The following is a 26,415-nucleotide window of genomic DNA, read 5'->3' as shown; positions in this document are numbered from 1 at the left end:
GTGTTCCTTAGTCTTTAGTTTTCTATGTTGTGTCATCTGTACTATTATTTGTCTGTTTGTCTTTTTATTTTTGGCCATGGCGTTGTCAGTTTGTTTTCGATCTATGAGTTTGACTGTCCCTCTGGTATCTTTCGTCCCTCTTTTACATTTCCTGTCATGATTTCTTTGAAAGTAGGTGACTGCTTACTTGGAAGGAGTTGAACTAATGGTACACGGTAGTGAAGTTGGAATCATCCCTTCAAAAGCTTTTAGCCGCAATTATGATTAGGTTGACCCTTACGAAATATCTGTTTTACAGATGACAGCGAAATATATTCCAACTGTCGTAATTCCTACCTTTTTTCTTTGGTTTTGACATCTCCCCGAATGACACTCATTACCGATGTGTATTTTTCATGAGGAATACGACGGTGCCACGTGTTGATCAGGATCTGCTTACCATTTAAGTGCAATTGAGATCACCCCGGCTCTAGATAGGATTCCTCTTGCTCAGTCTTCTTTGAGAAAATCTTTGTCCTTTCGTTCTCTTTCGGTTTTTGCTATGATGTTATCGGTTTTTCTTCGACTTCAGAGTTTTGATTGTCCTTTTAGTGTGTTTCTCCTCTTTTCCATGAAGTAGCCTAAGTGTACGTTTAATTCCATCTACATTGAATGAAGGATGTAAATATGTTTTGTCTTTCTACTAAAAAGTTAATGGTATTAAGTAGCTAAACATGACAGAAAAAAATGTCACGTTATACGAAGATATAATCAACATATAAAAGAAGCATTGATTATATTGCTGACGTTGCTGGAAGATCTTCAGCAACGAACTTAAACCATTATACTCGCAGCAAAGTTAAGTTGGACCACATCATCGATTTAATAGGTGCTCATTCCTATTTATTAATTTCGATTAAGCCCTTGTTGTCCTCTGACTTCGACTGTTAATACACATTGAATGAACATTTGCTGCAGTATAATCATTATATTACATTAAAAATTGATAAAACAAAACAAATTGATAATTGCCTGCTGGAAAACAATTTTCATAACAACTCCAAACAAAAAGACAGTAGCAAAGAATCAATTTGTTAAGTAGTAAAACTGTCGTGTTGGTTATTAATGTCGTTAGGTTGTTGTCTCATTAGCGTATACCGTACAAAAATGGTTAATGAGTTCCAAATAAAAAGATTTAAACTTTTTTAAAGTCCTCAGTTCTGATTAATATTGATATTTTTCATCTCAGTCACGGTATACAAAGCTTTTAACTCCGAGCAAAATCTTACATCACACTCCAAATTCAGACCGGAAGCGGAATTTTTCACAACATTCCGGTAATACTGAACTTGTGCATTGAATACCACAGGTGCGGATTACATATCTGTACATTAGAGACTAAAATGGACATACAAATTGACATCTTTATGTCAAATCTCACTTGCAACACATATATTTTTTCAAGGAATCACTTTCTCAAAAACAAATAAGGTGACCTATATTTTTTTAAAGAGAGAATTCAAAATATTGCATTAGTTTTTTGAACAAATCTTTTAATTCTTTCATATGATCAGGGGAAGTCAAATTAACTGCTCAAATAAGTATTTTCCCTATATATATATATGTAAGCCTCAATCTATGTTTAGCCTCAAATCTATGTCCTTTCCGCAAATCTATGTCCTTTTTAATATTGCGTCATAGACGTTCCAAATTTATGTCCTTTATTGTCCCAAATCTATGTCTTTTATTGTCTCAAATCTATGTCCTGTATTGTCAAATCTATGTCCTTTATTAACTCAAATCTATGGCCATTTTTGTCTCAGCTATATGGACGAGAGACAAAATGAAGTATGTTGATGTTGCAAAAAAAATTTTAGTCTTTACTGTTTTTTTAGTGAAAAAATATGTGTAGTTTCATTCGTGAAGGCATATTAATAAAGTAACATGTATGCTCGTTATGCCAATAATATGTACACTGAATTATGTTGTGGTTGTTGAATGTTGATGTCATGGTACACAATGGATTTTAAAAAAATACATAGATTCGAAACTGGAATAGTTTCACCAGAAAAAAAAAACTTTTTTAATAAGATAGTGGCACAAAATGTCGTTGTTAAACACAATAAATTATACCCTAAACATTTTTATGTGGTACCTATACATTGAAACATTGAACAAAACGTTTGTAAATAGGTGTATGTGTTTATAGTTACGATACAGAATATGTTTAATTCATTGTTGAAGGCCGTACATGTATCTTTAGTTGCTTGTATACAGATGTGATTTTGTCTCTGGTTGTTTATTAACTTATATTTCGTATTTCTTATCAAGACGTAACGAGTAAAGTGAAGTAACGATAATTACTACAGAACAATTAAACACGGGATCAAGAAAAGCAAACAATTTGAAAATGTTGTATTTTTACAATAAAATGTAAATCATTATCATACAATAATTACACAGGCATGTAAAATTTTTAAGAACACACATGGAGAACACATCCCAACTTAACATTGAATTATGGGAAATGACTTAATAAAACAAAAATCCTATAAGGCCGTACTTATTAGACGGGCATAAATTTGCGCATGGCGAAACAAACTGGAAAAAGATTTAAGAAAAGGACACAGATTTGAGGCCGTATATTTTTAACGGACATAGATTTGCGAATGCAGTCACGATTGAAAACAAATTTGAAAATAGGACACATATTTGAGTCCGTATCTTTTTAACGGACAAAGATTAGCGATTGACGTCACGATGGGGCACAGATTTGAGAAACGGCCACAGATTTGAGGCCGTACATAGATCTGAGGTTTACATATATATGTAAGATTAGTAACCGCGATGGTACTCCAAACCGCGATGGTAACGCTGAAGTGAGAAAGTCCACGCTGAAGTACGATGGTGACATTGTGACGCTAACTTGTAGATATCTACGTTGAAGTGCGATGGTCTGACTGTGACATCGAGTAAAAAGCAAAATGTACATGAGCTGTTCAAATGAAATAACATCATTAAGATTTGACTAAAGTTGGTGCTAGCATCGCATTTTGAAGATCGTTTAATTTCTGTTCAGGTTAAACCAAAGACTCATATTCTAAATTTGTCAATTCTCCGATTAGCACGCAGAAGTATTGAGTCAGAAAATAGACTGGATGGCTCATAATGGGTTGAGTGGAAGAAAATGTCTTTTTGTGGAGTGTTCAAGGGCGATTAAGAAAGGTTAAGCGTGTAGGTCTATATATAGTACTAAGCAGGGTCCATCTCTTTTTATCAAATATAACTTGTTCACGTCATGACAAAACTTAGAAATTGGTCACAACAATCACTTATCCATTTATCTGATGTCACGTATTCCACCAAAAACTTTAAAACAAAAGAACAGAATTCCAATGTCCCCTGCGTTGCACATATTTTATATTTCCAAGGGGTATCACTCTTTTTAGAAAAATTGATCGGCCAATATAATAGAACTTGTCCGAGATATTGCTGATATTAACTTATAGTATAAGTTTTATAAAAATCTGGCAAGAATTGTACCCGTGAGAGCGCTAACGAGGCCATTTTCAATAAATTTAATATTTCCAAGGGACATAACTCTTTAAAAAAAGTCGATCGGCCACCATGATAGAACTTGTCCGAGATATTGCTGATATTAAACTATAGCATAAGTTTTATAAAAATCTGACAAGAATTGTACCCGTGAGAGCGCTAACGAGGCCATTTTCCGTAAATTTGATATTTCCAAGGGGCATATCATTTTTTTTTTTTAAAAAGTCGATCGGCCACCATGATAAAACTTGTCCGAGATATTGCTGATATTAACTTATAGTATAAGTTTTATAAAAATCTGGCAAGAATTGTACCCCTGAGAGCGCTCACGAGGCCATTTTCAATAAACTTTATATTTGCAAGAGGCATAACTCTTTTTGAAAAGTCGATCGACCAATATGATAGAACTTGTCCGAGATATTACTAATATAAACCTATAGTATAAGTTTTTTAAAGATCTGGCAAGAATTGTACCCGTGAGAGCACTAACAAGGCCATTTTCCATAAATTTGATATTTCCAAGGGGCATAACACTTTTAAAAAAAAATTCGATCGGCCACCATGATAAAACATGTCCGAGATATTGCTGATATTAACTTATAGTGTAAGTTTTATAAAAATCTGGCAAGAATTGTACCCCTGAGAGCGCTAACAAGACGAGACGGACGGACGCACGCACGCACGGACGCACGGACACATGGACGCACGGACGGACGCCCGGTATTTCCATGTCCACCGCAACGCGTTACGCGGGGGACAATTAGCTGCTTCTCTGCTGAGGAGGAGCAATTGAGAAGTAGACGTAGGGACTAGTCAGGTTTATTTCGGCCTAATTTGTTGTAAAAGATTAACACTGTAACTACAATGAAATTAGGCTAGAGTACCGGTGTTCTTGCAAAGCAGGATTCATCTACGGCAATAAAACAACATTATATATATCAACTTGATATAGAAAAAACATTGCTTGTAGTTAATTTTATTATTAAATTGTCCGCATAAAATCACGTGACGCATACTTGAAGAGAAGTCAAAATCATTTTTTTAGATCAATATATTTTATTTATTGTGCAAAAAAAATGCGGTAAACTTCCGAACACTGGTTATCCCATTTGCTGACCAAGTTCATATTGTAGCCTCTTTGCTTCCCATTATTTGCTGCCTGACATGGTTTAACATATTTTTGTAACCTCCCTTTGTACTGCTCAAAACTGTTCGGGACTTGAATCGTTCTTTACTTTCTTTTTCCATTCCTTTGTTTTGTTAGCATGAAACCTTCATCTTCAAAACCTTTTCCTCCTGCCTGCGAATCCATGTTGTATTTAAAGTAACGTTGTATTTGAAAACGTCACAGTATTCAAGCGTAATGCCAAACCATCGCACTTCAGTGAAAGGACCATCGGACTTTGGCATCTCATTAATTAAAATTCATACTTTGAATTATGACATTACCATTTTTACATGTTTTAAGCAGCAGTTCCTTGAATCACTTTAATTAAATCTTGTAATATTGTTCGATAATTAACAATCGCCTCGATCATTTCTAATTTTCATAAACATGATGCTTCACAAATTATTTATGTTTTTTTCCCTTCATTATTTGCAAACATGAAAGAAAAAAATACATGATCGAATCATCAATACAATAATTGGTTTTAATTGACTAACGCTTGTATCTATACAATTCCAGCTATAATGTCCTCGAACCATTAACATGTATCCATGTATCTTATAAAGGAACAGTCTCGTCATACATGTTGATGTATTATCATGTACACCGACGACATTTTTATGAAAATAAGTAAAATCATTGTTAATAAGCTGCCTATTTTAGCCAAATGTTTTTTTTTCTTTTTTTTTTTTTTGTTAAGAATTTATTGGACTTGAAATAAAGGATACTACTGTAATTTGAAGATCTGCTTCATATTATGATCTTTTTCTTGATATGACACGACTTCAAACTAAGATCTATGACAAACGTGATGATATCAGCTTTCCCATTGTTAACTTCTCATTTCTCAACGATAGCAAACCCTCTGACCAACAGTATGACGTTCAATTATCTCAACTAATTCGTTTCACGATGGCATGTTCATACTATACGGACTTCATTAACAGAGTTACGATCCTGATACAAAAGCGTCCCTAGCAAAGGTTTGATGAAAAACGATACTGAAATCAATGCTAAACAAATTTTCTATGTTCCCATTATAAACTGGTTGACCGAAACGATTGCGATGTGTCTGTGTCCAAGCTTAAAAGTGGCATGTTTCGCGATCTTTGAATACCAGAGTAGGCATATGATCTGTAGAATACCTGATTGTTTCCTATTCCTTATTGTGATATTTTGTTAGGCAACTATTCATTTAGACCTTAGGAAAGTATGTGAACAATTATAAATCACCGTACGATAATGCGTCAACAATGATAAACAAACATATCTTTTATATACTTAGCTAAAAAAAATCCCTGGGAAAACAAACAATTTAATTCTAAGTCAAACAATTCAAAAAAGAAAACCAACAGTCTTATTTTATACTACAACAGTAAATGAAAAATAAATATGACAGACGCAACCAACGAAAACCACTTGATATTAGACGCATCAATATATTAATGAATTTTTACGTTCAGAAGACATACATGTGGTTTCAACAATAGAAAGGAATAATGTTTATACAATTTATCCAACTCAACTTCTTAAACTTCCGACTTTACATAAAACATATGTAACTTATATAAATATATAAGTTAACTCATCATATATACCAGGATTAAAATTGGGTACGCCAGACGCGCTTTTTGTCTACAAAAGACTCATCAGTGACGCTCAAATCAAAAAAGTTAAAAAGGTCAAATAAAGTACGAAGTTGAATAAGAAAGCCTTTGGTGAATGTTCTGACTTAAACATGTGGCTAGCTTGAACAAATGTTTAGACGCTTTCCCTCTCAATTTCGATCAGTGGATAAAAAAGAACACAAAAAAAACAGAAAACAAAAAATCAGTAGAGAAAAGCACTTTACCATATAATAACAATATGATAAAAAACAAACATACAAATACGTCAAGCAAAATAATATCAAATACAACTTTATCAAAGAATGCCTTGCAGTCACTGAAAGCAAGCTAAACTACTCAGCCTTATTAATCGTTATTCATATTTGCCTCTACTTACAATCTTTTATTTTATAGTGAGGGTAATAGATATCATTACGTCAAATGACATTGTATTTCACTTCAAATCATTACGTCAGAGAAAAAATAAATAGAAAGGTACATTTTGTAAGTATCTAATTTAAATTGATAATTATATGTGTTTGTATTTTACATGAATTATTAATTGACTTAGTTTGAAAAGGTAGACATAGCCTCTCCGACGTAAGTAAAAAAAGATAATGCTAAAACCCCTACATATTAGAGTCAATTGACACGTAACTATGAGTGCATGTGTAAAATAAACGTCTTTGTCGGATAAAAATCAGACAACTGTATATTATTGAACTTTAAAATTACAAATAATGTCTTATACAACGGCTTTATTCAGCGGTCATTAACATGTTTGTTTTGGAATATGGCCATTTTCGTGAACCGTAAAAAAAATGAATATGTTCGACACAATTACAATTTATAAATTCGCAATGATACAAATAACTGACTTAAATTCTAATCAAAATGATTTCCACTATGCTCGGAGAATTGCAGTTAATCACGACAATATAGATTGTGGTGCACATGTCGACCAACGACGGATTTCAATAATGTCACTAAATACCCAAATACGATTAATATGACAAATTTAGCATCGAATAAAATTATACCATGAAATCTTCACGTGATTAGATTCGTCAATGGAATAAAAAGATCAAACGATGATAATTATTCAGACACAAGTAGACAATCATGGAAATAAATACTGATGACAATATTTCAAGTTCTGAATATATTCTTGTATATGTAGAAGATTTAAACATAAGTGTTGCAGAAGCATTGGTTGATACTCCAGAATGGGAATACAGATTTGCAGTTCCAGCTATTTTCTTGATTTTTATGATAACAGGAATGTTGGGCAACGGACTTGTGGTTTTAGTTTTCATAAAAAATAAAACTTTCCGAACTATAACCAATATGTTTCTGCTAAATTTAGCGGTCACTGATCTAATGTACTTATCGTTCTGTGTTCCATTTGGTGCCACGCGCTATTATAAAGGGTACTGGATATTTGGGAACACATTATGTGAGTATGATTGATCATTTATTTTTCATATTTATCTGTAAGTTTTTGAATTTTAACATTTCGATATCGCCCAGCAGCAAATATTTCATGCAAAATCAGGACAAGAACAAAATTAACAATGAATAATATCTCAAAATTGTGTCGTCCAGGATGAAGGGCGGGAATGTGGACTGTAACTGAAAAATAAGGGTATATATCAACAGGCTACCTACTGACCAATTAATCCAAAGGAGAATAACTTAATATCCGTCGTATAAAATACACATTTCTATCTTTTGTCTTAACATCAACAACGAAATCATGAAACAGAAATGGAATCGTTGGGCTGAATTTTAGGTATGACTTCAACTTTAACCACTTTATGTAATTTTTGTTATTGACAGAATGAATATTTAAAAAAGGATAAATTCAAATTAAAGTTTTTTATACATTCTCACTGTGTGAATAAAGGAAACAGTATTTTTTTTTATGTTTAAATCTCACAAATCGATTTAAAAACCGAACTAAGGTAACAAACAAAAAACTGAGGGAATCTTATTATGTACAAAAGAGATAGTTCGGACGCATCGATAGTGCATCTGTACTAATAAAACAGGATAAACATTAAAAAATGGTTCTCTCCTCACACTATTATACGATTAAATACAATACATAAAGATAGTATTTATATAATTGTAAACTCATAAAAAGCAATTTTTAAGAAGGGCTGAAGATTGAAAACTATTGTATATATAAGCTAAGCCAACAGCATGAAATGATCGCACAGAAATTGCTATTATACTGTTTCAATGGTCTGCAATTTTCCCGATTTTTCATGAATTCTGCTAAGCCCATTAAATGAATTGAAATATATTCATATGAGCATATATGTCAATCAACAGCATACATGTTTTGTCGTACTCTAGGTTATTTAGGTACAACTGTACTTCGCCGTCGGACTGCCGGCAGTCAGTATAATTTTGTAAACACATGATAAAAATTAATATAAAATTTTTGGCATATGTTATTAAAGAATAAGGTATTATGCATTATGCGCATAAGCGCGAGGTAAAATTACTGTGACAATACATTTTATACAATTGGTCGCTTTAACTTATGTATACAAAAGCTTTTTTCAATTTGGCATTTCACCAAACAAGTCACGATACTGTTACACAATTGATCTGTAGACCATATAAAACAGGTTATAAATATAAATAAATTATATAAATGAATTTGTTTTTAGTTTGTTTTATAAAATAGGCCAGTGAAAAATTTCTTGAGTAACAATTGTCAATACTAATAATTATGTGTATTATACAATACATTTCACCTGGTGTGGCAATGCACAAATGACACTTCTTTTAAGGAGAGTTAGCACAAGTATTTATCATATTAGTACATGCGTGTTTATGGTGATTAAAATACGATCATTGTAAAAAGTATCATCATCAACTAATTTTTTGAAAAGAATCGTTCTTTGATTGAGTAGTCGTGTAAACCACGACTTATCAGCATAATGTTAATTGATGAAAATAGATTTTGAAACGACGGTAAACGTGAACAACACCAAATTGAATGATAATTTGTGGAATATAAAAGAATGGATAGCGCATTAATTCATGGCATAAAATACCTACATTGTACATACACTTGACCGAACCCAAAAAGAAGCAGCGCATGTATTGCTTTTTCTCATCCCACAGTCACTTTCAATATGAATATGAGTATCATAACTGTTTGATATAGCTTTACAACTAAATACTTTAATGTCCGTAATAATAACATATTATAGTAGAAAAACGAAATATGGTGTATTCCGATCAAGACAAATAATATCTACACGGACTTGAAAAAAAAGGGGGAACGGGGATTGTGTTGCCGTTTGTCATTTTTAAGTGACAGTGATTTATACACACGTACGATACGACTCATCAATGTATTTTAACAGGCGAGACATAAACAGTGCCACTAATGGAACAGAAACTGCTGAGTCTTCAAGAGAACAATTCTGCTAGTTAATTGATGGATTTTGTGTTACTCAACCTTTATTTTCTGTGTACTGTTTTGTGGACCGCTGTTTATCTTTTTATCTATTTGTCGCCATGGTGTTGTCTGCTTTTATTCCAATTGTGGTTTTCAAATGTCCGCTTTTTATCTTCTCCCTCTTTTTGGTATTATGGTAAATGCTCTACAAAAAAGATATAACGGAATGATTACTGGTTGAACTGTCCTCATAACATATTAATTATACATATTTAACAAAACTGAATAGTTTATTGGCAATACATTTTGGCATGGGTTAAGTTCATCCAATATATTTGGAATACGTTTGTCAAAGAAGTAATATTCAGTCAGAAAAAGCGTATGTTCATTCGCTTGCATTGTTTGTATTAAAAATTTGACAAAAGGCAGATAAGATGCTCTCTGAATTTTACATATATTTTGTAGACGATTACCCTAGTCAAAACTATAGAGAAATAACACTGACTTAACTAAATTTTGCAAGGATGCATATCTTACATGTATGAAAATAAAAGTGGGGATTATTCATGTTTATCGTCTATTTTTTTCCTGTTGTTATGAAATATGTCTGAGTCCTATGATCTCAAAATATTGAATTCATAAAACACCCATGTCCTGCGAACATCTTTTTAAAAATAGAAATGAAACCTTTACGGAATACTCATGGAAAACGACTTTTAAAACAGTATTCTGGATCATTCTAAATCCAACACTTTCATCATCTGAATAGATAACGCAGACACATGAAAAGTCACGTCTAGATGATAACACCATTATTGATGGAAAAGGTCACGTCAAGATGATCACAACAATTAAAACTAACTCAATCTTGATTTGTATGTTCTTAAATTTATAGAAAGTGTCACATGCATAGTAATGTTTACTAGCATAATCATTAATATTGGTATAAACATCCATCATTTATTATTTAGAATCTACAAAATTACCTATTTTGACACCATCTAAATTCGATTACTTAACTAGTGGTCGAAAAACCAATAGTAGAGACGTTTCAGAATAATACATATTTATGTGATTGTTGATATGACTATTCCACAAAAAATATTTCTTATATCTTAATTCAAGTATCTTTTAAGATGTGATCTAAAATGAAAGGAATTTAAATTTTGGTTTATAACATTTTCTTTCGTTACTACTTCTTTAAAAATAACAATTGCCAAGCATATTGAGCTGCGTCCGGAATGAAAAATGTTTTCAATTGTTTGTTGGGAGTTGAAACAGAAAATAACGAATGTTTTTACTAAAAAAGGGTTTCTATTTTATCAAGAGGGGGTTTGAACGATTTTTCAGATACAATGTACTTCTATTTGGATACACTTATTTTTTTTTACAAGGTCTGGTGAGGCCTGCAGCTGTAACAAAATAAAAATTATATATTACTAGAAATTTTTAATCACAATGAAAAAATCAATTTCAAAAGACTGGCAGCGATGCTTAAAAGCTATTGATTTCGAAATGTAACCAAAACACGTGTTTGTCATGGAATAAAGTGGTTGAAGAGAATAAGGTGACACACACATCTCCAAGATTTGTCAGTGGTTTTTTAAAATAAATTAAAATGTCATTATTACAAAGTTTTGGTCCCATTCAGGCAGATTTGCCTTTTCGAATTTTGCCTTAGGGTTATAAGATCATATTTAACTTAGTCTTAATAACTGTTTTGGAGACTCATTGTAATCGTTTGCGCTAATGGCCTGAACCAATCCCCAAAACAGGCCGAACAATCTACGACTAATGTACATGTACTATATGGATGGTTATTTTCACAACAGGAACACTTTTCTTGACACACTTGGATATAATTTCAAGAGTAGTTGCCTTCGAGATGAGATATTGTGGGTATTTCTCTGTCAAAAAATAACCTATGATGTTGTCTTTTGACATAGAAGGTCAAAAATTTTAGAAGTCGGATTATTACAGCCATATTTTTCGCTTCAACGATGACTTAGCTAAAGAAATTCAGTTTTTACATTACATTTTTGGAGGATTAATGATGATAGGAGCTATATACTGTAAACCAACTTATTTTTGCGGATATTTTATTTCGCGTTAAACCCTTTCTATCCCTTTTCACGGCGATTTGATTTCGCTATTTTCAAATTTACTTGAAGTAGTTGAATAAGGAATTATCTAAGTTATACACATTCGCGACGATTTATATTCGCGTTATTTTTCTACTGCAAAAGTCGCGAAAATAAGTTGGTTTACAGTAATCTAGGTAACGGTTGGTCTTGTTTTTCAAAAAAAATTCGAGTTTATTCAAATATTTTTGAAGTTTTAGTGTTATTCAATATTTGAATATTAAAAGCTGAAACAGTAAAGAAAATTTGTTTTTACAAGCATGTGTCATCGTTATATTGTCAAAGAACTCTTATACCTTCCCTCATTATTAGGACAAACTTATGCTTTAGCTATTATACAAAATAGTAATTTAACACAATATCAATGAAAGTATGACATAAATCTTCGGAAAGAATGACATTCATATCACGGGTTATTAAAATCGAAAAGAATTTGCAATTACCATAGGTTGCATTTTTCAGTCATTAATTCAGACGTAATTTATTTCAAATTATTGATATATTGTTCGTTATAGTTGCTTGAAGTACTCAAATTACTGTATTAATAGGTATAAGGAACATCAGAAAACTATTAACTTAACGATTGATAAAAAATATAGGCAACAGTAGTTTACCGATGTTAAAATCTCAAAAATCGATTAAGAAAATACAAATCAAGGTAACAAACAAAGATTAAAGGAATCGCATGAACTACAAATTTACCTAGATCGGTTCGCCGACAGGGTAAGCGTCTCCATACTTAGGTATTGACATGAATATCAATTATACGGTCATTGTTATAATATTTCCTGTTGACAAAACTTTGAATTTTTCGAAAAACTAAGGATTTTCTTATCCCAGGAATAGATAACCTTAGCCGTATTTGGCAAAACTTTTTGGTCCTCAATGCTCTTCAACTTTGTACTTGTTTGGCTTCATAACTTTTTTGATCTGAGCGTCACTGATGAGTCTTATGTAGAGGAAACGCGCGTCTGGCGTATTGAATTATAATCCTGGTACCTTTGATAACTAATTAGTCACAATATCGAAATTTGGAATACGACACTATCGGTAAAATTACAGATCAGATGATTATTTTGGTATCTTATGACCCAAATCGCAAAAAACGTGTCACTAGTTCGTTTAGACACACACATATTGTATAAGCCAACCAATTGCTGAATGTATCCGTATCACGAATGTAGTGTCAACATCAGTCGTTCTTCCTCGTACTCTGTTGGGCCGCTAAACATTGTTATCACAACAGTGCCTCATCCTTTTTCTCCACAATACATCAATGTATCATTTGAACATCAATTTATGAATCGAGCGACCCTGATGAGTCTTTTGTAGACGAAACACGAATCTGACGTTCAAAATTTTAAGCCTGGTATCTATTATGAGTTTATAGAACAAGGTTAATAACATAAAAAAAAACATGACAACGTTACGTCCGGAATATGATGACCATGATCTTTTATAGTTTAATGCGCTTTTTGAACGCGTGGAGGTTGAAACAATGATTCTAATTTGACGTGCTTCTTTCGCTTTGTAAACAACACCGTTATAAAATTCTCGATATATCTATACTTAGCGCAGACTCAGAGATATACATAATAATGGATCTTACAGTATACCTCCCTCGTAAATCCACATGTATTGGAACCTATTTGCAAACGCTATGCCGATTTTATTGTTTTAAAAGTTGCAATTGAAAAAAGACTACAAAACTTTTATTCTTATTCGGATGCATAACAAAACAAATTAATGCACAAGAGCTCGGAGAAATCTACAAAATCAAAATAAAATAAAATTCCGCGAAAGTCCATTAATGCTTCTCGCGCATTTAAGTCATTTCAAAATATGACGTCATACAAATGAAAACGCTAAAGCAGAAGGTTTTTCCGTTACGTGAACCATCGAAATTCGTATAATATTACATTAAAATGGATTTTTGATGTAGGTGTTGTTTTTTTTTCTATTTTATTGCATTATTCGCATATTTACGGATTTCAGCAAGTCAACATGGCGGCTCCTTAGTTACGAAATGTCAACTTTGGATTTGACGGTGGCTTACGAGAAAAACATGTAAATTAAAAATGGCAAATGTTGGTTTTGAGAATTAAAAGAATTAAGCACATTTTTTCTAGCGGTTGTTTACGAAATAATTCATGCAAGCTACAGATTTATTAGAATGTTTTAGCTTTTTCTAACAGGAAGTAAAAAAGAACAGCCAAACACACGGCATACCCACCCTCGCTTCAGTTTTTTAATGACCGTATTTGTCCTATCAGAATCGAAATAATTCATGGAAGCCATAGATTTGTTGGAAATTTACACATGGCCTGGGCCGTGATATTCGAATTTTATCCTGAGCGTTAGCGAGGCATAAAAATTAACGAATATCACGGCCCAGGCCATGTGTAAATTTCCAACAAATCTATGGCTTTCATGAATTATTTCTTAAATAATGTATATAGAATTTCTATAACCATTCCGAAACATTTACAAATATATGAAAACACTACTTAAAAGAAGTTTTCGAACCGTTAACAAGAAGTATGAAAACAGTATTAAAGTGTAATCAAAACAATTACAAGCAGTATGAAAACACTTAGGAATTTTTCGAAACATGTACAAGCAGTATGAAAACACTAAGGAATTTTCCGAAACATTTACAAGCAGTATGAAAACAGTACTAAAGTTTTCAAAACATGTACAGTCATTTAAAGCCATATTTTCTTTATTTGTTCTTATTCATTTTTGGTATTTCAGTTTGTTTTGTTACATTTCTTCGATATATGGATTCAGACAATATATAAACACGTGCTGTAACTACTACAAATACACATGTATTGTCACTTGTTGTCTAATCAAAAAATCCCCTTACATGAAGTTCTATATTTTTTTTTATTATTATTTTATTAACGTCCAGTAAATGCAAATTATCACTGATATGTTCATAATTATAAATTAACTGTTTTAAAAACTTTGAATTTTTCGAAATACTATGGATTTTCTAACCCAGCAATAAATTACCTTATCTGTATTTGGCAAAACCTTTTGGAATTTGGGTCCTAAATGCTCTTCAACTCAATACTTTATTTGGCCTTTTTAACTATTTTTTAATCGAGTGTCACAGATGAGTCTTTTGTAAACGAAACGCGCGTCTGGAGTATCAAATCTTTGTCCTGGTATTTATGAGATGAGTTTATTCATTCAGATATAGTGACGCAAATCATTCTTAAAGCTATATATGATGTAATTGCAATATATATTACATCTAAGCAAATTATAATCTCCTAACACTCAAACTAAATTTGAATAAAATAAGAACGTGATTTTCCGATATAGTCAACGCCTTACATTTTGTACTTTAAGTAGTGTTTTAATTCATAAATCAAATGGCTGACAAATAAAATTATGTAGAACGAATAGGCATGACTATAATCTTGTCACATCCAATTATGATATTATTGATAAGATGGCAAATGCTCAACTAAATTAAAAACATATTGAATAATGACGCACCGAATTGAAATGATTTATTATTGTGTCATCAGTTCATACAGAGAAGTATTGTAATTTGAAAAAATCTTTAAGAATAAATTTGTTCATTTTATTATGATTTTTTTGCCTTGCATTCTGTGGCAAATATGCGTACCCAAATAAAAAGGATGATATTAATTTGAACGGGTATTATGTAGATGTAAAATCTTTATGTATAAATACATCCAGCAAAACCAACAGGATGTCCCCCTTTTTTTAAATTTTTTTTATACGACCGTTTACGGGGTGTATTATGGTATACCGTTGTCCGTCCGTCTGTCCGTCCGTCCGTCGTCAAAATGTCGGACAATAACTCAAAAATGCTTTAACCAATTGGCATGAAACTTTGGTGAATTGTTCATATATATTGACGTGAGCTCCATTTTGTTTTTTATAAATTTTCGATTTAAAGTTTCCGAGTTACGGGTTTTTTTTCATTAAAAAAAGGGGGGTTTTCCAGTTTTCGTACAATAACTCAAAAACACGTTCACCAATTCTCAAGAAACTTTGGTGAATTGTTAATATCTATTGGCATTAGCTCCCTTTTGATTTTTATAAATTTTAGATTTTATGTGTCCGAGTTATGGGGTTTTATTCATTAAAAAAAGGATGATTTTCCAGTTTTCGGACAATAACTCAAAAATGCTTTCAGCAGTTTTCATGAAACTTTGGTGAATTGTTTATATCTATTGTCGTAAGCTCCTTTTTCAATTTTTATAAATTTTAGATATTACGTTTCCGAGTTGTGGGATTTTATTCATAAAAAGGGGTGATTTTCCAGTTTTCGGACAATATCTTCTAAGTGCTTTGAGTAGTTTTTACGAAACATTGGTGACTGGTTTATATCTATTTAGATAACCTCCCTCTAGTTTTTCATGAATTTCTGATATGACATTTTTTTATTGAACTTTATTCTTTGAAAAAGCAACGGGCGTATCATGCACTCGTGGCGCAGCTGTTTATTTTATTTTTTTTTCAAATATTTTTTTTAACCGTAATATTGAAATAATCTTTCGCTATTAGCAGTCAGTTTTGTTAAACTTTGTCAAAATAAGCTCAAAAACATCGCTGATTATCAATGGTTGAAAGGTAACATCCATTCAACCTGATTTGAATATTCTCTTTGAAACAACTGAGCCAATTAGAACCAAATGTGTCCATAATCATATAAAGATCCTTGCGGTATGCAGTTATAAAAATGCGCACCTTGATTCTGATTGCTAAACCAAATGGCTGCGAAGGCTTGAAATAGAACATAGAAGTAAAATGGAATTATTTTAAAAATCGTTTAAAGATAAAAATGTCTGACAGAGACAAAAATGTTCAGAATGTCAAGATTTACTTTGTCTATTTGATCGAAATTGTCATACAATTCTTTATTAGTGTAGCCTAAGGAGTGTTTGACCATAAATGACGATTGTTACAAGTTTGTTTTGGTTTTTGACGATTATCTTGGTAACCATCATAGATAGACGGAAACATTACTGTGACTTGACTATAGGTGTTGCTGTTTACCTTAACCTATTGTTCAACCAGATTGTAAATTTGACATACAATTGGGACATTTAATTTGACCAGTTGGTATTATTAGAGTTGATGAATAGATGATAACTCAAACACTTAGAGTCTACCTGTATGCTGTCCTTTCACTTCACCTGATCAATTATTAATGTTGTAGTGTAACTTGGATAGGTCTTTCAAAAGTTATCCATGTGGCATTCAGGCTTCAATTTTTGTCTTTGTTAAATAACATAACATGCATACAGTATAAATTAGCATAGATGGTATGAATAAAGCTAGTGTGTGACCACAAGATGCAAACTTATTTCATGTTCTAATATTTGTTAAATACTGCAGATTTTTTTTTATTCATCTACTAATGCTTTTCATTAGAGAATCCTAAAACAAGAAAAGGAAATTTAATTACAGTCTTTTTATCATTGAATTGAATGTATTCCTTTAAGTAATTGACCAAACAATTGCCAAAGGAACATAAAATCTAGTGTTATTTCAATTTGAGGAGTAAGAAGCTAGAACAAGAATGTATATGTTTTTTTTTCTTGTCGGGTATTTAATTGCATGTCATGTAATGCACTACATTTTTTTCGGGTATTTAATTGCATGTCATGCAATGCACTACATTTCCTCTTAGTGTTTTAAAAACCAAATACTATGAGTGCTTGGATTTCCTTTACATTGTTGAAAGGACCTCTTTTATCACTTTTGCTTTTTCTGAAGGGAAATAACTCAAAATATTTTTTTTTTTTAACTCTGGTGGAAATCTTAATTATTTCATTATTTCCATAAGTTTCCAGGATTAATGACTACCAGAACAAATGTGTGCATTCCTTCATATAGACATTTGTTCAATACTTATTAACATGAGCCTTGTACAAAGTGTTTATGCATAGTGAAAATAAAAAATAATAGGTATGAATAAACTTTTATTTATTGACACTGATATTTGATATCCCATCCAGTATTCCAGTTTCACTATTTGAAATGATTTCTAACATTTTTCACTATATCACTGCTTTTTTTTCTATATCTACAGTATTCTGTTTAATTTACCGTGATATATTTCCCAATTAAACAGGTACTGAGTCTTTATATTAGATCCAGAAATTAGTAATTTTTGTTTATTTCCAATATCATATTAATTATCCTGACCTTACAAATTCTTTGAAATATTTTTCTTCACTACATCACTTGATTTTATTATATCCACATTAGTCAGTCTTTATTTCATTTCCCGTGATATATGTCCAAATTAAAGAATATAAGATCCAGAATTTTATAATGATTATTTCCAATATCACATTCAAATTTGTTATCCTCAAAATATGAATTTTTTGGAATATTTTACTTTTATTTTTCACATTATCACTATATTTGACTATATCTACCGTATTCACATTTTATTTCATTTTCTATGATATATATCACATTTAGACAGGTTAATCATCTTCATATTATATCCAGAATTTTATAATGATTATTTTCAAAATCACATTACAAGCCACAGAAACACGTAGAAACTTATTTCTCCTACTTGCATTTCAGTTTTGAATTTTTTTACCTTTTAGATTAACTAAATCTCATCTTATAAAAAGGGAATTCCCTTGAGTGAACACAGTATGCACAAAAATCCTAATTAATTTCAAAGATAAACACTGCAAGGTATACTCCAAAATTATTTCAAATTTTACAGGTACATCATTGTGTATAAGCCACACAAAACATTTTGAATGAATTATTTCCTCCTTGATACATTCATGACATTCCATTCTTGTAAAAAAACAAATCACATTTTAAGAAGCAAAATTATATGGCATCTAAGAAGTAAATTCAAATAAAATAAATCCCAATATGTTATGCACATTGATTCCAATAGATTTTAAACACTTTGAATAATATTCCAAATGAAAAATTTGAATGGATTTATGAAGAAATGCAAGGCATATCCATCTGAAAACTGAAACTGAAAACACCTGAATAGCTATTTCTTGTTTCACTGACAACTGGACAATACTATGTACAAGGGTTAAAAATTTAAAGATTCACCCTAGGTGAAAAAAAAACCTCAGGAAAACAGTTTTAATTTTCATACATGTTAACATGCAGTTAAGAAATATTTTACTGACTTAGATGTTTAGGTCAAAATTAGATAAATCATCTTTGTTGGGGATTTAAAACAATAAAAACCATTAATACTTTCTTACCTATCAATTTTATAATAGAATAACCCTAGGTGAAAAAAAAAACTTCAGGAAAAAAGCATGCTGTAAGGTTGGGTTAGGTGAATAAAAAACAGTACAGATAGCATCAAGGTAGACTCAATTCTAACCATACCAACTGGTCAATTTAAATGTCCCAATTGAATTTTCAATTTTTTTTTCAATTTTACAATCTGGTTGAACAATAGGGTAAAGGTAAACAGCAACACCTATAGTCAGGTAACAGTAAATGGAAATATGATCAGTTAGACAAGATCTGTAAATAAGTCAATGACCAAAATCGTCAGTTGACTCCTTGGAGGAGGTATTGCCATAAATGATGATTTTTATCTACCTCTTTTTTTTTTGCCTTATATATTGAAAACTATAATAGATAAAGAACCTTTAAACAGTAAAAGTTTTCAGTAAGACAAGATCTATACATAAGTTAACATAGCCAAAATTGTCAGTCGGTTTCTTATAAGAGTTATTGTCCTTTAGTAATGAGTTTTACGTAATTTGGGCATTTAGAGCAAAAACTCTAGAAGAAAGCAAGAAACTGTAAAAAACGAAATTGATTAGCAAGACTTGATCTAAAAATAGGTCAACGATGGTCCTTTATTCTGTTGACTGTTTTTACTTATATTTTAGCATTGCACCTCATAATATTTATGATGTTTTTACGCAAATGCTGTTGGAAGTGTACTGATCGAAACTTAAGTCTGGGAAAAAATGATTTATCATTAATTGTAATTCGCTTTTAACTAGTTTTCAGTAACTGCGAGTTCTGTGCGTCTTTAGTTTTCATTTTAACTGTTTTGTTTTGTCTGTTTTTTGCTTCGTACCAATCTGTTGAGCTTAGCAATTTCCAACTGGTTTAATAGTCTGCTCTTATGTTTTGCTGTTAATCCAATGTTAACAGTAACTGAAGAATTGATCGCCAACCACCATTTTAACCCTGTCACTTTCTGTATATGCCTGTCCCAAGTAAGGTGCCAGTTATTTAGTTGTTGTCGTTTGTTGCTGTCTGTAATATTTTTTTTTTTTTTGTAAATTCTTTTGTCATAAATCAGGTCGTTAGTTTTCTATTTTGAATTGTTTCACATTTTGATTTTATAGCTGATTATAAGGAAAGGGGTTTGAGCATGTAAAATTTTATTCTGCAAAGCAATCCATACTTTTTTGGAAAGGTCAAATGTGTGTACTTCATTAACTGTACTGCTGGATGTGCGAAAAGTTGTTTATGTGTTGATCTACATTTTTTACGTAGTTTACATTTAAAGATTGGTGATTACATCTCTTACTTGAATGAAGCTTTAACTCTGTATCTGATTCTCAGTGGTTTGTGGTTTGATGCAACTAAACGGATAGCGCAATTGGTCGCGGTTGTGCCCCTTTGAAACATTTTGATGTTTGTGCTGTGACAATTTTGTATTCTAAAATGATCCAGCTACAGTTGTTCTGTTGAGAATGCAGTTAGTTTGACGGATGATTGTCGTATTTTACAGTTTGAATATTCATTCAAGATTGCCTTGTCACTCTACTTGTTGATACACAATCTTCAAGTTTTTTTTGTTCAAATTTGGTGTCTGATTGTGCAGAGGTACATTAATTTGCTTAAGTAATTTTTTCGTTTCAGGTCACATTTATAAACAATTGAAGGGTAAAAATAGTAATTGATGACTAAATCCTTTCTTATATTTTTTAAAATATATTTTTTTCTTAAATTAAAAATACAATTCAAATGTATTTTAAACCCAAATCACCAAAGACACTTTATTTCATTTTAATGATAACAAGCTGTACACTACCGTATCAAAACAGTATTCCAGTTACTAAAATTAAGTTCAAACTATAAAGATAAATGTTTCAGAAATATTTCAGAATTTTAAAAACCTTATTTGGTATCTTCTCTAAGATATCATGCCAACAGAGAAATTAATGAAGACTAGGTTATCCAAATTCTATCTGGCCTGTTCAAACAGCATTATTTGTTAAAAATGTAAAAAAAAAATGAAAATTACAAATCTTTAAGAAAAAAAGGTAAGACTGCCTTATTTGAAATATGGATGAGCGACTGAAAAAAGAAGAAATAACTGGGTAAGTTCTTTTTCTAAAGGTAAGAAGGACATGCTTAAAGTCTAAGCTTTTGAGAATTTACATTTTTGGAAATTATTCCTAATTCTGGAATCAGAAAATATCATGCAAAGCTCTGATTCCTTGTCCGGATTTTGCTCTTCTTTATGTCTTTTTTTTTTGTTTGATAAGTTCTTCAACGTTCGTATTATTTTTTTTTATTTTTTTTGTATTAAGTTTTGTATTTTCAAATATTTTCGCATCGAGCATCACTGAAGACACATTAATTGTCGAAATACGCATCAGTAAAATGTGTTCCGTTTATGTTGTTATATTGAACGACGTGCATGCTTTACCGAAAATAAATTTTTCACTAAAGATTACTAGTACAATTTGCTATACAAGCGTCAATCAAAAGATAAAATATAATTTCAACGTTTACCATTCGTGACTTGATATACCTATAACTGGTATCGTGTATATCATAACAAAATATTCTCATTTTTGCCGCTTCCAAAAATATATTGCATTTATATTCATATAAAGATGGAGAGATATGACAACTTTCCACCAGAAAACAAAAGACAAAGATGTAAACAACTAAAGGTCATCACAAGGTCTTCAACAATGAGTAAAACCAACACCGAATAGTAAGCTATAAAAGGCCCAGCGAGAAAAAAATGAAACAATTCAAAAGAGAAAACCAACGGCCTGATTAATACTAAAAACTTTAAACGAAAAATAAATATGTCAGGGAGCAAAAACGACAACCACTGATATCTTTCAATATGAGGATCAGGAAAAAACAACGAATTACCATTTAATCTTCTTTTTTTCTAACTATTGCAGAATAAGAGCAAAGAAAGAAATCTTATTCGATTCATTTGTTTCAAATTTATCGTTTCACTTTTTCCGCAAAAAGGGTCAAATCATAGTTCGAAAACCACTCTGGTTGATTTCATTATTAAAAGACGCATACAACTGTTCTAACAGCATTTTAAGAACTGTCGTTTTTACCAATTAGAACATCGATTTAGATCGCAAACTTTTTTAGTTATTATGGGTATCCTTATGTATATTTAATATTTATTTCATATTCTACATACAAACTGTCTTTATACTCGAGATAACTGAAAAGCAAATAAAGTGGCCTACAAAAACAAACAAAAATGATCGATCCATCGTCTCTTTAATAATTTTGTGTCTTCACATAATGGGATAGGTTTTGACGCATCATTGATCAATTGCGTAATAACATTGACAAGTCCATCGATGATACAAATAAACTTCAAGTTTGTGGTGATGATAATTGCAATAAACATTGAATTTCTTTGAAATATTTGGTTCTCAGTTCAGTTTGCTCCTAGACTTTAGCCTTAAGTGTGATCAGACGATAACGATTTTGTTGAAATTTTTAAATATTGTCTTAGAATATTTTATTTTGATTTTGGTATTGATCTTATTTAAGATAAACCAAAGTTCAGAAAATATATGGGATAGACTTTCTGACAAATCTGTCAGGAAAATTAAAATCATAAAAGAAACAAATTTCTACCACTTTACTTTTCTGAAATTGATGAATATCACAATCAACGCGGTGTCGTGTTAACTTGTAAATCTATATGAGTTGTGAATTAAATAACTAAAGAGGATAAGAGACGAAATTGACATGTTTAACAATATGTTACTTTATTTTGTTCTTCGCGCATTCAGTTATTTATGCATCCCTGACCAAATGTTTTTTTTTTTTGTTTGAACGTTCTAGATGAAGGTAAATCCCGAAATACGCTTCGGACCAAATGTATAAAGCGTTATTTTCGTTTTCCAGCACTGGGTCGATACTACTGCTGGTGGACATTAAATCGCCGATGTTATCATTAGCTCAGTAATCGGGGGTTCAGTACTTACATGATTTATAACGTACATATCTTAAATGCTATGCTCCGTTGATAAGTTCAGTTATAATTATTGTGAAGTTAATGTTCCAACTTCCTCATGCAAAGATTAACTGTGCCAATCACTCTACCATTCATTAAAACACTAACGAATACAAAAGAATACAATTTAAGAATCTTAGAAACATGAAAAATTTTGGAAAGTTGTGACTGATTTTTAATTAACACATGTTATCACTGTGACAGTTGATCAAACGAAGCACAACAATATTACTAATTGAAGTCCTAGATACTTTTAGTTTGGACCAAAAGTGTCTTTTCTTCTGACATTTGCTTAAACTCTACAATTCTGTTTTCTTAATTTTAATCACAATTTCATTTATCGCTTAAAAACAGTCAAAAATCATTAACAGACTGCCTATTTCAAAGTAGAGAACCGGTTCAAACCTTTCAATTCTTCTTCACAGCGCAATTATATTCTGTACAAAGAAACAGCTGATGCTCAAGTTAAAGACGACCTTGACAAATCATATTCAAATAAGAAATATTTATTTGTTTGTTATATTTTTGAAAAGTTATAACATATTACGTTAATGTATTCTTTGCAGTCTGAATAATAATCTTAATCTCTGACCTTAATCATTAATCAAAATCAATACTTGAAGAATAAAATTCAAGTAAACGTTCATTAGATTATCAATCATTTGTTCATGCTTCGCTTACATGGATCTGAAAACACAGAAAGTACACGACAGTGCTGTCATATCCTTGTTAGCAATCGTGGACACATGATGTGTAGTTTAATCAGATTGTCAAATTATAATGATAGTATTAAACCAAATAAAATAACACAGCAAAACAAAAGAGAACAAAACTAAAACAAACAAGAGCAAAAATAGTTACATAAAATATAAAGACGAAATTATCATTAATAATTATAATTAGATTCGTAAAGGGTTCCGCAGAACTCTGTATCTCGCCTGCGGCGGCCGATGTCTGTGTAAAGGTGTATAAGTAAAAAAGGAAATAAGAGAATTATCAAAATTTTCCACAGGATTTAATTTCTTTATTATGAAGAATCTTCTGTCCTAGATTTGTAATAATCAATTAAAGTTTGACAACGTTGAGTTAATCAAGTTTTAAAATCTCTAATCATCAGTGTTAACTAAAACAAATGATAACACGGCTGTCATTCGGTACATCGAGATCGCGAAAGAAGCAGTAAAGATGGTCAAATATTGCGAAAGGATCGTGAAAGTTCAGTTATTGGATCACGAAGCAAATCTTATCGACAAGATACTTGCAAGGTCAATAGATTATCTAATTTATTGAATAATAAGGACAAATTTTGAAAAAAATAAAACTGTCTGTCAGAATGGTTCAACATTATGATCAGTATCTCAAAAAAACAGAGTTCAAAATATTACCGTTTTAACAAAAGGCAGATTTCTCTTCAACATTTCAATTACATAAAAAATGTAAACAAACATGATTTTTTTTTCTTTATATGAATCGTTAAATCACTGTTCGTTCTATATTAATGTTTCAACTATCTCTCAAAATTATTTTGAAGTAGCTTAGTCAGAAAGTGGATCAAATTGAAATATTTGTATAAATTTTATATTAATGATCGTGACTGATCGGTTACACTTTATTGAGATCGTGAATAGAATCGTGAAAATTCTGAGGTCGCTCTTTTTTCATTACACAAATTATTGAAAGTGTTCCAATTCTTTTGTAATTATATGAAAATTTATTATGTAATTGGTACAGCAAACAACCGGACTTCCATGACTTTTTCCGGTTCTCTTTTTGTTAAGGAATAATCTGTTAGCCCTGTGGTCGTTCGGTGCCATTTGGTTTTATTTAATAAGACCATGCCGATTAGTTCGTGGTGTCATAAAGCAATTACTGTATGTCTGTTCGTCCGTCCAACATTGGTTTGTCGTTATCATAAGTCAAGAATGCGTCATCTGATATCAACAATGTTTATGAGCAGAAATTAAATCTATAAGAGGAAGATCCTTGTAGATTTTTTATTGAAAATAGGTATAACATATTTGCCAAAAGCCATATTTTTTGGTAAATAAAATCGCAAATTTGAGAACTATCTTTTTGAGCTAGAATTTCAATGAAAAAACGTTAATTGATTTCGGGGATTTCAAATTTCCGGCATGTGAAAATAGGGGGAAAGTATGGTGCAAAGCTAGTTTTTCTTTAAAAAAAATAATGAATTATGGTTTTCATCTTTGTGTGCTAGGATTTGAACAACAATTTATATTTAGGTATATTATGGAATTCCAGATTGATTCCCAGAGTCAAATTTTCCATTAGAAATTGTAAGGATGCAATTGTCCATATGATTAATATTTCCAAGGGCATTACTTCATTTAAAATTGTTGATCGACACTAATTTTCGAAATGGTCATTGAAAGCTCTGATATAAGATTGATAAAAATCTGGCAAGAATTGTACACGTGGAGCACTAACATTATAATTTTTCAAATAATTGATATTTCCTAGAGGCATATTTACTCTTTTAAAAAATGTTTATCAGCACTGATTTTAGATCTTGTCCGAGACATTGCTGATATAAACCTCTGATATATTAAGTTTGATAAAAAGCTGGCAAAAAGTGTACACGTGAGAGCGCTTACAATGCAATTCTTCATAAAGTTGATTTTTCCGCGGAGCATAATAGCTCTTTTCAAAATAGTTGGTTGGCACTGATTTTCGAGCTTGTCCGTGACATTGCTGATGCAAACATCTGATTTTAAAAAAATGTAATTCTAATGAGAATCTGGCAAGAATTATGCACATGGGAGCGCTTACAAGACAGGATGAACGGACGGAGAGGTGTAAAGCCGGACGAACGCACAGACACACAGACACACAGACGGACGGACGGACAGGGGTACAAACGCACGAACTGATGGACTCCCGGTAATTCTATGTCCCCTACAACGATTCGCGCAAGGAACAAACAAAATTTGATCTCTGACAGTATCTAAATGATAATTGCAAAAACAAATATCAGTAAATAGGGAAATTCTCTCTGAATAGTGTTTGTTCTTTCAGTAGTATCGTTTTGAAAATTTTAGTAATGTGAATATTGTTAAATATGAGACACAGTTATTTTGAATACAACTGATGAATGCCCCGTGTGTAAATCTTGCAAATAAAACATGTTTGGGTCAAATAAGGCCGTTTAATTAACGCTACTTGCTCCTTTTGCATAATAGAAAAAATAAATACAACAGAAATGAAAATGTGGACCATAGCTATTGAAATGATCAGTTGAAAGATGACTCCGGAAAAGTATTATTTTG

The 26,415-nt window shown here is 31.4% G+C and overlaps 1 protein-coding gene across 1 annotated transcript in view; it reads left to right on the top strand.

Moving 5' to 3' along the window:
• Nucleotides 1-6,939: 6,939 nt before the first annotated feature.
• The window catches only part of LOC127729900 (galanin receptor type 1-like), a 40,951-nt gene continuing 21,475 nt past the window's right edge, over nt 6,940-26,415 (top strand). The window contains exon 1 of the mRNA XM_052237831.1: nt 6,940-7,765. Coding sequence (XP_052093791.1) covers nt 7,432-7,765 — 334 coding nt within the window. The 5' untranslated portion in view covers nt 6,940-7,431. The remainder of the gene's footprint in view (nt 7,766-26,415) is intronic.

This window comes from Mytilus californianus, unplaced genomic scaffold, assembly GCF_021869535.1.
Source record: "Mytilus californianus isolate M0D057914Y unplaced genomic scaffold, xbMytCali1.0.p SCAF_2, whole genome shotgun sequence".
Classification (NCBI taxonomy): domain Eukaryota; kingdom Metazoa; phylum Mollusca; class Bivalvia; order Mytilida; family Mytilidae; genus Mytilus; species Mytilus californianus.
This window is presented reverse-complemented; position numbering and strand designations above follow the sequence as displayed.